The sequence below is a fragment of the Xenopus laevis genome, chromosome 7S (genome assembly GCF_017654675.1).
Source record: "Xenopus laevis strain J_2021 chromosome 7S, Xenopus_laevis_v10.1, whole genome shotgun sequence".
Lineage (NCBI taxonomy): Eukaryota > Metazoa > Chordata > Amphibia > Anura > Pipidae > Xenopus > Xenopus laevis.
In genome coordinates this window covers 73,295,257-73,313,783 of record NC_054384.1, presented here as the reverse complement: position 1 = coordinate 73,313,783, position 18,527 = coordinate 73,295,257, and the positions used below count along the sequence as shown (strand labels likewise).

Here is an 18,527-nt window from a genome sequence, read left to right as displayed (position 1 = left end):
GCCCAGATTAAATTAAAGTTTAAAAACTGCTTTAGTTAATTCCACTAATCGAAATGTAGACTAAAATGTCCCTTTAAAATAACTTAACTGAATATGAATCCATGGAACTTCTGAATGTATATATATATATATATATATATATATATATATATATATATATATATATATATATGTGTACAGTGTATACGTTACTGTACGTTACTATAAATATAAAAATGTATAATGATGGGTGAGAAATCCTTGGTAAATTGTATCTATGGACATTAGTAGATTTAATTAATTAATTATCAGTTATTTCAACCAATGTATAAGAATTGTACAAAATACTGCATTTTGAATTAAGCCAATATACCATAATCATGGGCATCAAATTCTAACTTGTGTTCTCCATTTTAACACAAACGTTTGGAATCCTAGAAAGAGTAACTGTAAATATTGCATTCCAGAATGACTAGCATTTATTCCATTCAGAAATAGAATGATCAAATTTAAGACAATATATTTTTGATGAAAAAATAGTAAAATAGTTATCATGTCCATTGAACATCTGCTCATTTATGGTATAGTTTTTTTTTTAAACATTTTAATATCCATAGATTTCATTTTCAACCCAGCCAGATTCTGTGCTTCTGCCGAATCTTTCACTAGACAGTTCATATAGTTCATTGGTGACAAATCCGCTTTCTGTGCTGGCTAGTGTCACAAAGCCGCTCTCTGAGTGGTTCCTGTCCAAATTATCATATTCCCCAGAGAGGTTGTCTAGTGGGGAGTTTTCCCCTGATGCCACTCGGAATGAAGTATTGCGGATATCCGGCCTGGTCCCGTTCAAGTCTGCCTCATTTTGCCTTTTTATAACGCTGTAAACCTCTAGGTTTGGACTGTTCCTACGATTTGGAGACGTCCAGAAGCTTGGTTCTTTAATGGCCATTTCACTGTTTCTCTCTTTCCTGAAATAACATTAGAGAAAATGAAAGTATATTCAAGGAAATCAAGTCTAACATTACAGTCTATCCAGCCACCATGAAAAAGTCCAGATAATTGGTCTGAGCATTGGACATTTCAGAATTGTGTTTAAGTAAAAATGGATAATACACCCCACCTCTTTAAATCACTCACTAAAAGCCACTGTAAAGCAGAGGAACTTCAAGTGCCACATCCCAGCATTTCCCAATTTAACTGTGTAAAATAAAATACATTTATATTTATTTCTGGAAGTTCAGAAAGTATGCACCTTTTCTACATAAGCCCAGCTTAAAGGAGAAGGAAACCCAGTCGGCGCAAAAACCCTCCCCCCCTCCCGTGTGTTGCCCACCCTCCCTCCTCCCCCTGGCCTACCCGTCCCGCTGGGCAAATGCCCCTAACTTGTTACTTACCCTTCTGCGCAGGTCCAGTCCACAGAGTTCACAGGCACCATCTTCTTCCACGCGATCTTCTTCCTGCTTTGACCGGCGTTTTGGCGCATATACGGATCTACTGCGCATACGCCAAAAGTCACAAAGTTTTCCGATTTCCCTTCATGACTTTTGGCGCATGCACCGTAGATCGTACCGGCGAAATGCTCCTACTGCGCATGCGCCGGTCAAAGCAGGAAGAAGATCGCTTGGAAGAAGATGGCGTCGGTGAACTCCGTAGACTGGACCTGCGCAGAAGGGTAAGTTACAAGTTAGGGGCATTTGCCCAGTGGGACAGGTAGGCCAGGGGGGAGGAGGGAGGGTGGGCAACACACGGGAGGGGGGGGTTTGCGCCGACTAGGTTTCCTTCTCCTTCAATTCTATACAAAGTCGGGAGTCCATATTATTATCAAACCAAGCCCACGGGACTCGCCCCAGTTCAAAAGGGCCATCAACTATAGAAAAATTTATATCAAAAAAATGATATAAGTCCCAAAGCTTTCTTCAAGTAAAAAATATTAATTTATTGAAGTACATTTTAAAAGAATTATAGCTGGTACATACTACCCCCCATATCCCACCTTACGCGTTTCGCACCCTCCGGCGCTTAGTCATAGGTGTGTCTGTGTTCCTTCTCCTTCAAGCCAATGTCAAAAAGTCATGTGTTGTCCAAGCACAAACAAGCACAAACTCATCATCCTGTTTAATAACCATATGCAGATTGCCACATCTTTTCCTACCAGTTTGCCCAGGGTCTGATTGGGTGGGCCGGGAGAAAACAGGTGGGCCCGGCACAGACCCGCTTCCCATGGGTGTTTTAGATTGTGCTCCCTGCACCCAACCGCTGCTCCCCCTGCCCCATTCATGAAGATCAGAAAACAGAAGCTACAGCTGGTTAGGATAGGGGGGAGGAGCAGTGTTGTGGCTGGGTTGGGGGGTTGTAGGGGTGGTGGAGGGGGGCCTGGTGGGTTGTGTGTGATCCCCCCCAGTACAAAGGTGAATTTGCCTATATGGGTCCTGGGTGGAAAGCTGATTGAAGTATGCATGCATGTGAAATGTTAATATTATTTTTGGAATAAAGCTTTGCCTATGCACAGACTCAAAGACTGTGTGTAACCATATAATAGAATTATTTGCTTTTGGTTACAAAGTCATAAAGCCATAGGCACAGACAATAATATCTTTGGACTTTTTGCAGCCTCAGGGTATATTAAATCTTGAAAAAGGTTTTTTTCCCACTAAAAATTCTTATTTTATAGTAAAAATTAGAATTTTTCAAGTTTTTAGTATTCGGACCCCGTTAATGAAATAGGTAATGAAATCACCACAGTCATATTATATGATTGGAGTAATGACCATGCACTTTATATTAAATGAAAGGCTGTGAGTACTGACATTAATGTACTGACATTATATTTAGTCGGAGGAATTGGTAAAGGCAGTGCTTATGCCCCAAGTACAACAGTGCACTGATATAGTAGCATGATAATTAAGGTTCAAAAAAAGACACATCTATCATTTTTATACCTTTTCTATAAATTAAACTTGCCTAACTGCCTTCCTAACCAACAGATCCAAAGCATCCAGTGAAACGTAGTGGATAATTTCATAACAGGCATATTCTATATAGCGAGAGGCAGTAGGCACTGACACCCTCCAGCATAGCGAGTAATGGTACACCAGGCACATTATCTAATGGATGCAAAAAACATTAGGGATAGATGAATCCAGGGTAAATGAGTTGCCAGTTTAATTTAAAATGCCCCCCTGAACACTGGGTAACATAAAAGCTGTACAAATTTTATTTATCATGCCACGAGAAAGCAATGTAGGATAAATGCAATGCTAATACCGTCTGTATGAACTAATAACCTCAGTAAAATCATAGGTTAATTGCAGTGCATTGCAGTGTATTTATAGCTTCTAATATGTATTCAAACCAATGTTTAATCCACACGGGGTGTGTTTTAGTAAAAAAAACAGCAGGGTTTGCCATGGCATGAGAAGGGTTAATGTTGGTATGGTGGGAGACGTTGTCTAAATAATGGACGTGTTTACAGAGAGAAAGCAGAAGAAATAGTGGTTTTATGAACAAGATTATCAAAGGATTTGCCTTCTTCAGGTCTGAAACTAGCATTATGTATGGCACTAACAGTGGAATGGGGGTGGAGGGCTGATTACCTCTGTGTCAGCAGCAGAAATGTAATAAAACTAACAGAAATTTTAGATCTCTGTGATTCTCCTCTCCATGCTGCTGCTTTTGCCCTCAAAGTCTAAGAGGCAAATTCACTAACCAGTGAAAATTCGCCATTGATGGCTTTGCGCACATCATAACACTTCGCCATGCATAAATTCGCCTGCACAACACTAATTCATGACGATCCGAAGATGCGCACAGGGTACCGAACGCTGGCGAAATTACACCAGCGAAATTACGCAGTTCGAAGTTTCCCCCCCAAGTCCCGGTGCATGAATTGGATTGTTGGATTGAGGTTCCAAGCTAACTTTCAAGCCAATCAAATGGCTCAGAATTATTCCCGGGACTTAAACTCTCAGTGCAAACCAATCAGCATGGAAGCTTCTTGAATGAAGGAAGATGCCTGCTTGCACTGACAGAAAATACACGGGGTTCTTCAAACTCCTCCCTTCCCGCTTCTCATCACACAGATGCCAAAGGTCAGGGAAAAGGGTTTTTTCCTCCGTTTTTTTTTTACTTTACTTTACACTTTTAAGTGTCAGACATGTTTGGGGAGGCTTAGCCTTCCCTAGCCTGATAGAAAATCCGCTTATGCATAAAGCCTTCATATTCAGCCTTTAGTTCTCTTGCTGTAGCAGGACTTCAGTTCTCGGTATTTTATGATTAATTGGTTTAATTGGTTTTGCCAACTATTATGCCTGTCCATGGCTTTATAACCATGAAAGATCAGTAGAGGTAATCTGTAAACTTATCTTAAAAAATTCATCCTTTGATAGAAATTGCTGGGATTCTCGTGTGTTGGAGGTGCAGTTCGGTCTTGGACAATTTGAATGTAAAGTAGCACTGGGAAACCCAAGCATACCCCATAGCTGATAAATAAGAAGAAACCTGTGTTGAAATATATGTATAAGATTAGGAGTTGAGTGAAAATCTCAACTTCAGCAAAGATGTGATGCCGGAAACCATTTAAATTGATTCAATGACCACAAGAGAAATAAAACACAGATAAATAGGATAATGTGTTTTACAGGATATTCAGAGCTCCTGTGTATTATAAATAATTGATAAAATAATAAGAAACTTGCCTCTTTTCTGCAATACAGCAACAAAGCACTCCAATGAAAATCACCAGTAATGTCAGTAGTGGGATTGCGGCGATAAGGATGTAATGCACAACATTCTCTGAAATGCCATAAAAGAGTAAACAATGAATAATGTTATCGCATACCACAAGATATTGTGTATAGTATTGCACTATACGTTTTACAAGTTCTTTTGACAACATTCTTCACTTTCAAATGACTCACTAAAATCTGTATCATTTTGATCTTATTTGCCTGACAAGCCCCTACTATGATTGCCCATAATGCTGCTATTGTTCTTTTAATCTAATTAAAAAAGTATTACTTTATTACAAAGATATAAGGTGTCCAAACAGCCTTATGCATTCTGTGCACAGATGCACTTATTCCTATGCTCTATGATTAAAATCTAAGGGCATCAGTGCAAGAATGCTTAGCTGTTTGTGCACCTTGTGTCATCGATTATAAGTGTCTGCTATAATTCTTTGGTAATTCCATGGCTCCAACTGTGAGTTGTGTTAAAAAGCAAAGCAGTCTTGTGTCTAAAGGATCACATGCAAAAGTCATTTTTACACAGAGCAGCAGATCTTTATCAATTAACAATTCCCTCCAACTGGGCACACTCCTAATCTGCATGTCAGTCCTTATGTCTTGATGTCATCATTGATGAATTAACATTTCTCAAGATAGTGTAATAATCAGTTTTTATGTCTCATCTTTTCCAGGGGTTGATCCTGATGTGCAACATGCCCAGTCAAACCCAGGGGTGAGGGTCCCACAAACTGTCTTGTATAGGGTTTCCATCTTTCCACCCTGACGAACTCCGGGGGAGGCGTGGCAGTGGGTGGGGCTGTGTCATAGTGGGCGGGGCCACATCATGGAAGGGGTGGGATTGTGATGTCGGGTGCAGGGCTATGATGCGGCGATCGGAGATTGGCTGATTGCCGCATTAATCTCAGGAAATCCTGCCTGGTTTTCCTAATTTGGAAAAACGGACAGTCAGTTTTGACCCAAACAGCCCTTCAAAAAACCTTGCTATCCGGGTCAAAACCCGGACAGGTGGCAACCCTAGTCCTGCACAGCTTCTGGGCTGAACTTCAGTAGCAGCTGGGTGAACTGGGTTACACAGGCTCTGGTTCATGCAGTGTTTTGTTAATTTCCCAGAACAGCTCCAGTTGCTCCAGGTGAGCAGCTGGAGCTGGGAGAGAGAGAGTGTAATTTTTTTTTTAACTATAAAGTGTTTTAAACTGTCCTTGTACATGCCACTCTTTATCATTTTAAATAAGAATATATATAAGAAATAAGAGTCAAGAGCGATACACTAAAACTTTATGATAAACTATATAAATGTAATCCATTTGTGAGCATATACAGTATATTGCTAAAATTGTTGTAGAAGCTACAGTACATGCGGGTTCCCAATTATACTTTATTAGTTTGTGCTCACCACGATAATCACTGGTTGGACTGGGCCACAAGGAAAAAATGTGGTGGGTCCTGCCGACCCAGACCCGATCCCCGCCTGCCCTCCTCCCAGACGCTCTCTCTTGGTACTCCCTTCCCTGATTGTAGCAAAAGTAAGGTTATGGACGCTGTGTGTGGGTGAGCAGTGGGTAGCGGGTCCCTAGAGAGGGTCCATAGAGTAGCGACCCCAGTGGGCCTCGACGCTGCTTATTAATTGATATGAGTTTGGTGATATTGTTAATAGGAAAAAAAGCCAAACACACTCCAGCTACAAACTGTCAAAGTCATGTAGAAGTCAATGGCAGATATCCCGTTTACAATTGGAAGATCTTCCTTGCCTTCACGATCTTCCAGGGTTTCCGTCATTTTGGAGCTGTTTTTTGTGCAACAATCTGAAAAACGTGTGTTTTTTTAAACAAACGAGTTGCACGATTCGAATATATATAAGAAACAAGAGTCAAGATGCACTATTTCGTAGCGCCTTTTCCCACACTTGCATTTGGGTGGGAATTTGGTCAAATTTTTTATAATAATAATGAGAAAAAAACGGGTTTTATTAAATACCCCCCTTATTGTGTGCTTTAGTAATTTGTTTTTTAATTTTCAAATAAATATAAAGTTAGAGTTATATCTAGCCTGTCTCACACAAAATACATTTATAACGTATTTGATAGGTATAGGTACAGTACCATCAATTTTCTGGGCTGTTCCATTTATTTTTTTAACTGACTCCTCTGGATCTTCAGGGTTCATTGTGTCTGTTTCAGAGTTGAGAAAACAGAAAAGCAATAATAAAAAGTCATGCCTTTCAGTAATAGGGGAAACCCAGTGAAAGAATTGTAAAGTCTAGTCCCCATATGTTATAAAAGGCACTAAATAAGCCCAGGAGCGGTAACCCATAGCAAACAAATCAACAGATTATAGATTATAAAACAGTGGTTTAAACCATTCTCTACAGAATAATGTTGAATAGCTCCACTGTGGTCAAATGTTCTGGATATTGCAATTTTCTAATAAAGACAATAAAGAGGGTTGTGCCAAAGCAAGCGGAATTGTTGTTTTAATGCATATGTATATGCATACACACAGTATTATTGAAATATATTTAGTGTGTGTATGGTGGGAGACAAGACTACCAATATAGGCAAGAACTTTGGATATTGGTTGTCTAGTGGATTGGACAGGATGGAACATTTTTATTGGGTGCCTTTATAGGCCAAACAAAACTTCAGCCACAAGACAACAAGACCTTAAAAACATCGGCTTAATCGTCAGATAGAGGTAGAATTCTTTTGTTTCTGACTTAATATCAGTACAGAAAACAAACATAATTGTAATCTGTGTACTATATCACCAAAAAATGTACAGTGTTTTAAAGGCATTACACTATAATGTACTGTTGCCCTGCACAGGTAAAATTGGTGTGTTTGCTTCAGAAAGACAACTATAGTTTATATAAACAAGCTGCTGTGTAGCCATGGGGGCAGCCATTCAAGCACAGGATACACGGTAGATAACATAAGCTCTAAAGAATCCCATTGTACACTACAGAGTGTATCTGTTATCTACTGTGTATCCTGTGCTTGAATGGCTGCCCCCATGGCTACACAGCAATATGTTTATATACTGTATTATAGTAGAGTTTCTAAAACAAACACACCATTTGTACCAATGCAGGGCAATCAGATATTATGTGTTCATTACTTTAAAGCACTTTCATGTTTTGGTGTTACTGTTCCGTTAAGCCTGAGGCTTATTCAGTTCGTCACCAGACTCAGTTTATTTATTACATCCCCCTTCACTCACATAATTTGCAGCCACAACATTTCCACACTTAATTACATATCTGACAGCAATTTCCATACTTACCTATTTTGGGAGTTTTGGTAGAAGAACGATTTGTTGTTTTTTCTAGAATAAAAAAAAAATACCTACTTGAAGAGTCATTTATTGGCTCATTTGAAACTATGTATTTCATGTTGCTGTAAAGTAAAACAATACAAATGTTTAAATGCTACCAATCTAGTAGGAATGAAAGGACACTGTTGTTCATAACTGAACCATCTGACAGTTGTAATGAATATAAATGTAATAAAGCACTAACCTAATGAATATTTGCATATGAAGTTGTTGCGCATGTTGCACCGATCATCATTCCACTGGAACCTGTAGAGTCCACCGACACCAGGGAGAGCGGAAGGCTGGTGGTACATCACTACACATGCCTCGCTGCCACAAGAGGGCTCATCTGCATACCAGTTCCTAAGAGAATAGTAGGTGATATCAGTGGTCATTTCAAAAGAAGAACATCATCCATGTGAAATGTGCCAAAAGTTAATACCTGTTATAAAGGTATTGGCTGGCATGTAGTGTTTTGGTACAAAATATGGTGCAGATCCTTCTACAAATCATCCCCCAAACACCTATGTCTTCAGTAACCACAACATTCCTACTCTAATCCCCTCTATATACCATTATCCCCTAAAAGAGATGGTACGTTTTACATTTTCTTACTTCTTGGGCAACAGGTCTAAACGGCTCAGTTACTAATTTAGATGTTACTTTATACCATTGTAGTAATCTGTATCAGATCAGCATGTTGCTGCTAGAGTACATTACTTGAATGGTATGGCAATTAATTACTGTACAGTCACAATTTATCCCCCTTTTTCCTTTGTACCTGACTCATACAACACAAAGGATATAACAATACAAAAGTGAACATCCGAAAATGAAGTAACAAAAAATTATACACAATGTGATAAAACTACAGTTCCCAGAATTCTCCTTTGTTTCCGACTCAGTTTATCCCGTTTTCTCCTCGGGTGGCAATCACAATATAACAGTCTGTATGAGTCAGCGCTAAAAGCTAGGAGAAATAAGAATGCAGCATAAAGAGAATCTAAGTGTAGCGGGTTTTGGTAGTTGTAGTTCCACACTCTCCCAAAATTCTACTTTAAGGTGCTTGATTACTTGTTACTTCCACAACGTGTCTTACTTATAAGTTGGGTACTTAAAAACGTTACTGCCCTTGCGAGGCGAGTGACGTCATCTCCAGGCGCCTAGGGGAGCTACAGCGTGTGGAAGCAATGTGGGTTGGAGCTGACACCAGGCTAATAACACGCATAGTAATTTTCCCCAAGTGGAGATTCGATACGCATTAAAAAAGCAGACTACCCTGGTTATATTTGAATGCCTAAAAGTCTTAAAACGTTTGTAAGTACCCAACATATAAGTAAGACACGTGGTGGAAGTAACAAGTAATCAAGCACCTTAAAGTAGAATTTTGGGAGAGTGTGGAACTACAACTACCAACAACCCGCTACACTTAGATTCTCTTTATGCTGCATTCTTATTTCTCCTAGCTTTTAGCGCTGACTCATACAGACTGTTATATTGTAACAAAAAATTATGTCAAATAGAATGATACAAAATAAAATAATGCTAATATTAAAGCATCACAAACTTTAGAAAATTCTGCAGTGGGATTGGGTGATTTGCTATTAGTGCTTCTATTGTCATGCAAAAAGTAAGACTGCAAAATAATTCGGGGAAGTCTTCCCTAATACCATAATGGGCTTCTCCTCTCTGCGTCCACATATATTGGTTTTATGGAGAGACTAATGAATATGAGGTATGCTAATGCATATGCTTTCAGACTGCAGGGAATCATTAGACAACTCTCAATATTGACATTTGACTACATTAAATCTGTAACTTAAGAACTAAGTTAATATATGGATTTATGGGGTGAAAGAAAACAAGGTAATTATAATGATAATCAATGTGAATGCTCAGTTATTGTCTGAAAATGTGCTTTTCCATTTTTCTTGGTAATAATCAACCCTAACATCATACTGGATGCAATTACCATTGCCTCATATTGGAAATGCATTCAATATCTCCCTGGCATTTGTAGTCATGTGCATCATAAGGTTTCAGCTCAGTACAAGGGACATGGCACTATGTAGATAGATCTGTGGCAGATCATTAGGCCCCTAGGCAACACCTTTTCATGACTGTAAGTGATGGAGAACAATAGAAGACATGCCTAGTACCCACATTGCTTTGACGACTTTTACTCCTAATATGCTTTACACGATAAGGAATAGGATGGAGCACACAATCACTATTTATCACAAAAAAATTTTTTTTGCACCATAGTCTGTGGATTGTGTGCTCCATCCTATCCCTTATTGTGTAAAGTATTATATTTGGTCCTACTGGTGTGATCTAATAAGGAAAGTGAGCAGTAACACAGGTGGAGATCGTTAGAACAAAATTCCGTCGACTCCTAATATGCTTGTATCATGCTACTTACTTTGGCCAACTAACCATGTATCCAGGAATGTTTTTACAGGCTTGTCCATAAGAACATTGAACTTCCAGTGTATTATATGATTTTTTTCCCCATTCTTTATTTATGTTTTTTCAAAAAAGAAAAAAAGCAGGGGTAAAGAAAAATAAGAAAAGGGAAGGTGAGGGAGTCACAAGCAAACCAACAATTACCAATAATTTACATTTCTTATTAAGGAAAAAGTCATACAATGATTGCGAAACCAAGTTCTGTTGTGCCTGATACAATTTATGTGGTTCAACAAGGGGAGAAGAGATCAAAGATGGATATAAGGGTTCAAGTAAAAAGAGAGGGCTTACATATTGCCCATGACTTTAATGAAGTCTAACCAAGGAGACCACGTTTTCCAATATTCAGGGCAATTATTTTCCAAAATAAAGGTCAGTTCTTCAAGACTTCAACTTTGGCAAACCATCTGAAAAAAGTAGGTGGATGCGTCGATTTCCATTTTATTGGTATCAGGTATTTTGATGTTTGCAAGAGACGTAAAGTTAATGCATTTGTAATCATATTGTTTGAGTCTTGATTAATGTTTAAAATGATTAATGCTTGGTTGTCTTTTCATAAATCACTCTTGGTAATTCTATTAATTGTATTTAATATCTCTTCCCAATAACAGTTAAGACAAGGGCAGGTTAGCCAAATATGGGTATATGTCCCCTCTTCTTTGTTGCACCTCCAAAATTTATTTGAAGAGTTGTTAATTCTCTAGCCCATGCTGAACAAAAAGATGGCCTGTCCGGGGGGGAATTATTAATTAGTATTTTGTATATTTTGAATAAGAGTTTGACTCTATTCATATTAGTATCCAAGAATTGTTCCCACTGAGTTAAACGTCTATCCCAATTTTTACTTTTGATTGTTTGTATATAAGAGTGAAGTTGGTTATAGTTCCAACTATCTCTGGGATGAAAGCCCCAGTGATACTGAATTTCTGTTAGGGAAAGCAATTTATTATCTTTGATAAAATCATTAACTCTAGTGCCTCTATCATCCCAAATATCCCATCTAGTAAATGCTCCTTTCTCCTGCGCGTGAGGGAATTCAAGGTTATTCATTAATGTTTGGAGGAGGGGGGACTCATTAGGTTATAGTCACCCTTACTATTATGCCATTTAAAGTGGCTCTTATCAGTGGGTGTTCTACAGCATCTTTAAGATAGTTTTGACCTTCTACCCACAGTAGGTTCTCAATTGGTAGGGGTGAGGAGTTCTGTTCTAATACAATCCAAACCTTTTTCCCTTTTTCAGAGACCCGATTATATATCCTGGACAGGTGGGTGGATAGGGTTGCCATCTGGCCGGTAAAAAATTATGCTTGATGCTAATGTTATTAACAGGAAAAAACAGAAAGAATATAGGAAGGCCTGTATTTTTTTCCAGAAAAGGTGGCAACCCTATGGGTGGATAGTATAAATAAATATCAGGCAGACTTAGTCCTCCTTTTACTTTGGGAAGGACCTTGAGGTTGTACTTAATTTAAATCTTGGATTTTTCCCATTCCACATGAATTGCGATATCATAGATTTAAAGAAAGATCTGGGTATAAAAATAGGGAGAACCTGGGAAAGATACGAGTTTTGGTAAAAAAGACAAAAGAGTATTATATGATATTAAATATAGTGCCATCTTGTGGACAAAATCTAAAATGTCTAATCCAAATGTATGCAATCTTTAGTCCATGAGGTCTTTTATATTGTTGCAAGGGACTCCTTGTGCTCAAGTGAAAATATGACATAGGGCATAGAGCACAGCAATAACATGTACTAGGGAATTAACACCTAACCTAAGCAATGATTCCTTGTGCCTCATTGTGCTTGGAATATATCCACGTTAGTCACACATGCTGCCCCTCCAATATACAGCACTGGTAGGTACAGGTAATGCAGCACACTGAAAATGTTTAAACTCTTTGTGCTCCTATCTGGGAGTGCGCAGACTTGTGCCTAAGGGCTCAAGGTGTAAATTGGAGGCAGAAAGGTGCATTGTGGATAAAAAAAGCACATTTTGTCATCTGTTTTTTTCCACCTTGCTGTTTTTAATTGAGCTCTGATTGGATAACATATTAGAATTCTCTGGTTCACAATCTATTAACGATTCAGGGGTATAGTACCCAGGTTGAACTGGTACAAATAATAACTGATGAAATCACTAACTATGGGGCTGCTTTAGTGTAGTATAGAGAGAATATTTGCTCAGGGCACTGGGAAGCAGAAGGGGTGCTGGGAAGAAGCACAAAATAAAGCACACAGGGCATATTACAGTCTGTAACAATTGCTAAATACTTACTGTACATCCTGCACCCCTCAGTCGTACCATATCATTTACAGATTTATTATATTAGTGTATTAAAATATCACCGGGTTCCAACACTTGCGGATAACTGTTTAGCCATAAGATGGCACTATACAGATACTTTTATTAGACTTACACTTTCCTAAAAGGTTGTTAAACTGAAATGCTAACTTTTTGTGGACGTTGTTAGTCCAATTGTTATATACAGCAATATATAACAATAATAATGTATACAAAATTTTAAACAAAATGTTTTTGTTTACTCTTTATAGAGAGAACAGGTTGGATAGTTTATGCTTGATAGCAACAAGCTGGATAGTTATGAAAAGAGAGTGGAATAATGACACTCTAGGACATTTCTTTAATTAGTATGATCAACTGTATTTGAATATATCCTTTGTCTTTATGTGGTAATTTATTTTATATTTACAAACATAGGTTTAACTTTGCTTATAACCTGCACAAAGGGAAACCTTTGTCAGCAAGAAATATATGACATTAGGGCTATTATCATATGTACTGAGACACCCGTGACATTCTGAAATGGACACAGCTAGATATGATCAAGCTATAATATATTGACTTTTGACATTTTAAATTGAAATCTGAATAGGTGTCATGCATTGCTTCTGATTTCCAGACCAGTTCAAAGATCTTTTTTGCACTTTCACAGCTGCTTTAGAACTAGTAAACTTTCATTTGGTTCATACATTAAAGAGAACTTAGCACATGTGCAGACTTATGAGTGCCAGTTACTGTGCCAATAAAGTCAGTTTCCTCATCAACATACTGTCCATCTCCCATACACTTAGGGGCTAATTCATTAAAATCGTTTGACTATTCGACCATTCGATAGTCAAAGTACTGTCTCTTTAAGAAAAAACTTCGACCCCCTAGTTCGCCACCTAAAAGCTACCAAACCCAATGTTAGCCCATGGGGAAGGTCCCCATAGGCTTGGCTACGTTTTTTTGGTCGATCGTTGGATTGAAATCCTTCGAATCGTTCGATTCAAAGGATTTAATTGAACGATTATTCCTTCGATTGTACGATCGCAGTATTTGCGCAAAATCCTTCGACTTTGATATTCGAAGTCGAAGGATTTTCAATCCCAGTCGAATATCGAGGGTTAATTAACCCTCGATATTCGACCCTTGATGAATTTGCCCCTTAAGGTGGCCATACACAGGCAGATTAAAGCTGCTGATATCGGTCCTTTAGACCAATTTGGCTGTTTGCCTGTGTGGAGGAGTCCAACGGGTCTCCCTGATCGATATCTGGCCAAATATAAGCCTGATATCGATAGGTTAGGTATGATTTTCCCTGTGATCGAGGACCGCATCAGATAGTTGATGCGTTCCTACGACCCGTTGGCGCCCACTTCCTTCATATAATTCAGAGTCTAACTCTATCAAAGTTATGGCACTGAAACTCTTAAGAAAATAGTGCTGACACAGCTTTATAATAGTCATTTTTGTATTTTGAATGAATATTACTGTGCCTCTCTTGAAAAATATGGGGATTATCTGTTTTCTCTCACTATACCTTTAGAAGTGGACATACCTGGAGTCCTGGGTTATAGTTAGTATAGGTATAGCACACCCTTGAGTGTACTTTTGCTGTGTATTAAGGCGGTTTGTGACTAGGCTAAAACTGCTTGTAGTGTGCCCCGAACCCTTAGTGTACCCGTGCAACTCCTGGTACCTGGTGTAGATCAATGCAGCAGGATAATCAGCCAGACAAGTTTCTTTGCAGTAACCTAAACTTGTTTATTAACAGAGAACTGTTGCAATCGAGTAGTTCACCGGTACTTAGATGTTCATAGGCATAATAGGATAGCTTCAAACAGCAATATTCCCTACAGGGGGTACAAGGTACAGCAGGTGAGCTAATATTCAATATATATCAAAGTTACAGCAACAAGAGACTTGGAAGATAGTTACCACTCTCACTGGCCACTATCCCTCCAGATGAACTCTAAGGCTTGGGTTTCTCAGCCTGGGGTCTTGTATCTTGGCACCAGACTTGGTCCTCACCTCACCCACTGTATTCAGCCTGGGGTCTTGGGTCTTGGCACCCTATCTGGTCCTCAACTCACCCACTGTAGTCCCCGCTCTAGTGGTTCACATACCACAGGGTCCTAACCCCACTATTTCTCCTCATTGGAGCCACATCTGCTCACTGGCTACCCTGTGCTGACTGTCACTCCTAGAGTGACTATTACCATATTTACTATCTCTAACTCACACTTAATTAACTTCACGGTAGACCTGGACCTGTAGTACCTCTCAGTGAGGCAAAGTCCCAGGACAGACCCAGACCACATGGTGCTAAACCCCTTTATATTATCACATAATGCCACCTAGTGGACAAACTCTGTGAACTAATGTGGACCAAGCCAAGGACCCTTAGGTGTCCAAATACTAAAGGGGAACTGCCTGAGTAATTTAACCCAAATCTCAGGGTCCCTACATAGGTATGGGATCTGTTATCCTTAAACTCATTATCCAGAAAGCTCTGAGTTATGGAAAGGCTATCTCCCATAGACTCCATTTTATCCAAATAATGAAAATTTTAAGAACTATTAGATTTTTCTCCATAATAATAAAACAGTACCTTGCACATGATCCAAACTAAGATGTAATTCTTCCTTATTGGAAGAAAAACCATCCAATTGGGTTTATTTATGTTTGCGTGATTTCCTAGTAGACTTAAGGTATGAAGATCCAAATTACAGAAAGATCCAGAAAACCCTAGCATTCTGGAAAACAGGCCCCATACTTGTACATTAGCTCTCTGATCAGCTATGCACATCACACACAAGTTATTACCAAATTGGTAATAATAATCTTGGGGAAATCACACAGGCTATGGCAGTTGGCAGACAATTTTGGGGATGACAGAGAGAATAAAACCTGCCTAAATGAATAGGAGGTGGAATAATGTACCTTTTTTAATGGTTTGGGATTGGTCGCCTGGTTCAATTGAAAGCAAACCTTAAAGCTACAGTGTACAACAACAGTCTTGACAACTCAGTGTTCCTATTTTGTTGCAAAGGTTTGGGGAAGTTTCTCTTTAGTTCAGTCCAATAATACCCCATGCACAAAGCCCATACAGCAGGCATGTCCAAAGTGCAGCCCGGGGGCCAATTGCGGCCGTTATAAAATTTACACTGGCCCTCAGCCTCCGTCATGAAATTAATAATAATGAGGCCTTCCCTATTTAATGCCATACAACAAGGGAAGGGCTTGCCAGATAGCCTAAAGTTAGCTACTATTACCTTAATTCCCAAAGCGGGAAAAGCCCCAGAGAAGTGTGAATCATACAGGCCAATTTCACTCTTAAATTCAGATGTGAAGATACTGGCGAAAATTTTGGCCAATAGGTTAAAACGAGTGGTAGAACATTTAATACACCCGGACCAGACCGGCTTTATGCCTACTAGGGCCACAGATATAAATATCAGGAGACTTTACAATAATATCTGGACCACTCATGATGTTACAGGAGAAAGAGTGGTGGTGTCCCTTGACTCTGAAAAGGCGTTCGACACCGTGGAATGGCCCTATCTCTGGGCACTCCTAGATCGATATGGGTTAGGTAATCCCTTTATTAATTGGGTCAAAGCCATATATGACGCCCCGAAAGCACGCATACTGGTAAATGCTGAGCTTTCACAAGAGTTCCCATTGGCGCGGGGCACCAGGCAGGGATGCCCGCTATCCCCGTTACTATTCGCCCTTGCCATTGAACCTCTAGCGGTGTTAATTCGCAATAATCAGAGCATTGCAGGGCTTAAGAAACAAAGACTTGAGGAAAAAATTTCATTGTACGCTGATGACATGTTGATTTATCTGGCCAACCCAAGGGAAGCACTCACAGAACTTCTGAAGGAAGTCAAGAACTTTGGGAATTACTCTGGCCTTAGGGTCAACTGGGCGAAATCAGTGGTTTTCCCTATAGATGACAGGGTAATAGGCCAGAACTGCACTCTGCACAGCTGCAATGGGTGTCCTCCTTCACTTACCTGGGCATGGTAATCCATAAAGATCCTAGTAAATACATTGAATTAAACTTAGCCCCAATAGTCAGGTCATTGAGGACAAAAACCCAACAATGGCTCAATCTTCCGCTGTCATTGCCGGGACACATTAATATTCTAAAGATGATTTTTCTTCCCAAATTTCTTTATGCGTTCCATAATTCACCCACTCTGCCTACCAAGCAATGGTTCAAAGAAGTGGACACGTGTATTAGAAACTTTGTCTGGGCAGGGGAACGCCCCCGAATTGCCATGCGAATGCTTCAAGCCTCAACCAACCAGGGGGGATTAGCCCTTCCCAATCTGACATTATATTTCTATGCCAGTCAATTGGTGTACGCTTGGTGGTGGCTTAATCCGGACCCAAATAATCAGGCCACTGTTTTGGAGGCAGCTGTGGTCTCTTCCTTTGAAGCCTTAGCTAACCAACTACACAGGGGTTTGCCATCAATTTACCCCCTTACGCCCCCTATGAAGACAGTGACACAGGTGTTCAATAGAACTGTGAAAGTAGCGTACAAAAAATCAAATAGTTGGTCCAAATGGACTCCCTTGTGGGGAAACGGTACTCTCACGCACTTTTGGGCTATCCCGGATGTAAGCGTATGGGCAACTGTAGGGGTGAAATACTTGAATGATATCGTGAGGCAGGGAGAACTTAAGCAGTTCGATCAGCTGAAGCAGGAACTAGGGCTGAGCAACCAAATGCTGTTTCGATACCTTCAACTAAGGCATGCATACGTTGCCCAGTTTTCGGGGGAGGCCCTCATAGTTCAGGAGCTTTCTCTAGAACGGTACCTGCGTCGACCGCATCTTTCCAGGCCTCTTAGTTGGTTCCACGCCATACTATTAAGGGGTGATCATGATCCAATAGAGCATATTAGACGTAAATGGGCTCAGGATCTCCCCCACTTGGAGGAGGGATCCTGGAAGGACATATTGGAGCAGGTGCCCGATGTTCACATTTCAACTAGGGACAGATATATACATATAAAGTTTTTAAATAGAGTCTACCTAACACCCCATAGACTGGCACAGATCTATCAGGGATATCCTGATGTTTGTGTGAAATGCAACTTCGACCAGGGTAATTATATGCATGTATTTTGGGAGTGTCCTAAAATCCAGAGGTTCTGGGCAGCCGTTCTTCAATTCATGGGATCCTCGTTGGGTCTGCCCCAAATTCGAACTCCTGAATATTGCCTTTTGGGACACCTGGAGGACCTCAGTCTATCAGTTGGGGACAGACTTTGCCTGCAGCAACTACTTCACTTTGCAAGGAAAGCAATTCTTTTGACATGGAAGGCCCCTGAATCCCCAACTCTGGGTTTTTGGATTAAGTTGATTGATGAGATGCTTCCGAAACAAAAACTTACCTATATGGCACGCGGCTGCCCAGCCAAGTTTGGGAAAATTTGGGGCCGATGGCTGATTGATCCACAGACAAACAGCAGATCTGTAGATATTTTGGACTGAATGTACTATTAGAACCTGATGTATCGCAGGATGTCAGTAACCCATCCCCATCTTCTTTTTCCACCTCTTCTCTTTCTTTCTAATTCTTCTATCTCTACTATTTTTGTTATAATGAAAATCAATAAAGAAAACCTTAAAAAAAAATAAAATAATAATGAGGCCCCCCAGCACAGTGTGATCAGGAATCCCATAGCAGTAATATTAAGGCACATGAAATGATCTGCCA

General features: G+C 39.7%; 1 protein-coding gene across 1 annotated transcript in view; it reads right to left on the bottom strand.

Annotated features, from left to right (window-relative positions):
• Positions 1-301: 301 nt before the first annotated feature.
• Positions 302-18,527, bottom strand: part of LOC108697233 (layilin) — a 36,578-nt gene continuing 18,352 nt past the window's right edge. The window contains exons 4-8 of the mRNA XM_041571389.1: positions 8,239-8,396; positions 8,004-8,045; positions 6,824-6,892; positions 4,674-4,770; positions 302-947 (exon numbers count right to left, since the gene is read on the bottom strand). Of these exons, the coding sequence (XP_041427323.1) occupies positions 584-947; positions 4,674-4,770; positions 6,824-6,892; positions 8,004-8,045; positions 8,239-8,396 (730 nt within the window). The 3' untranslated portion in view covers positions 302-583. The remainder of the gene's footprint in view (positions 948-4,673; positions 4,771-6,823; positions 6,893-8,003; positions 8,046-8,238; positions 8,397-18,527) is intronic.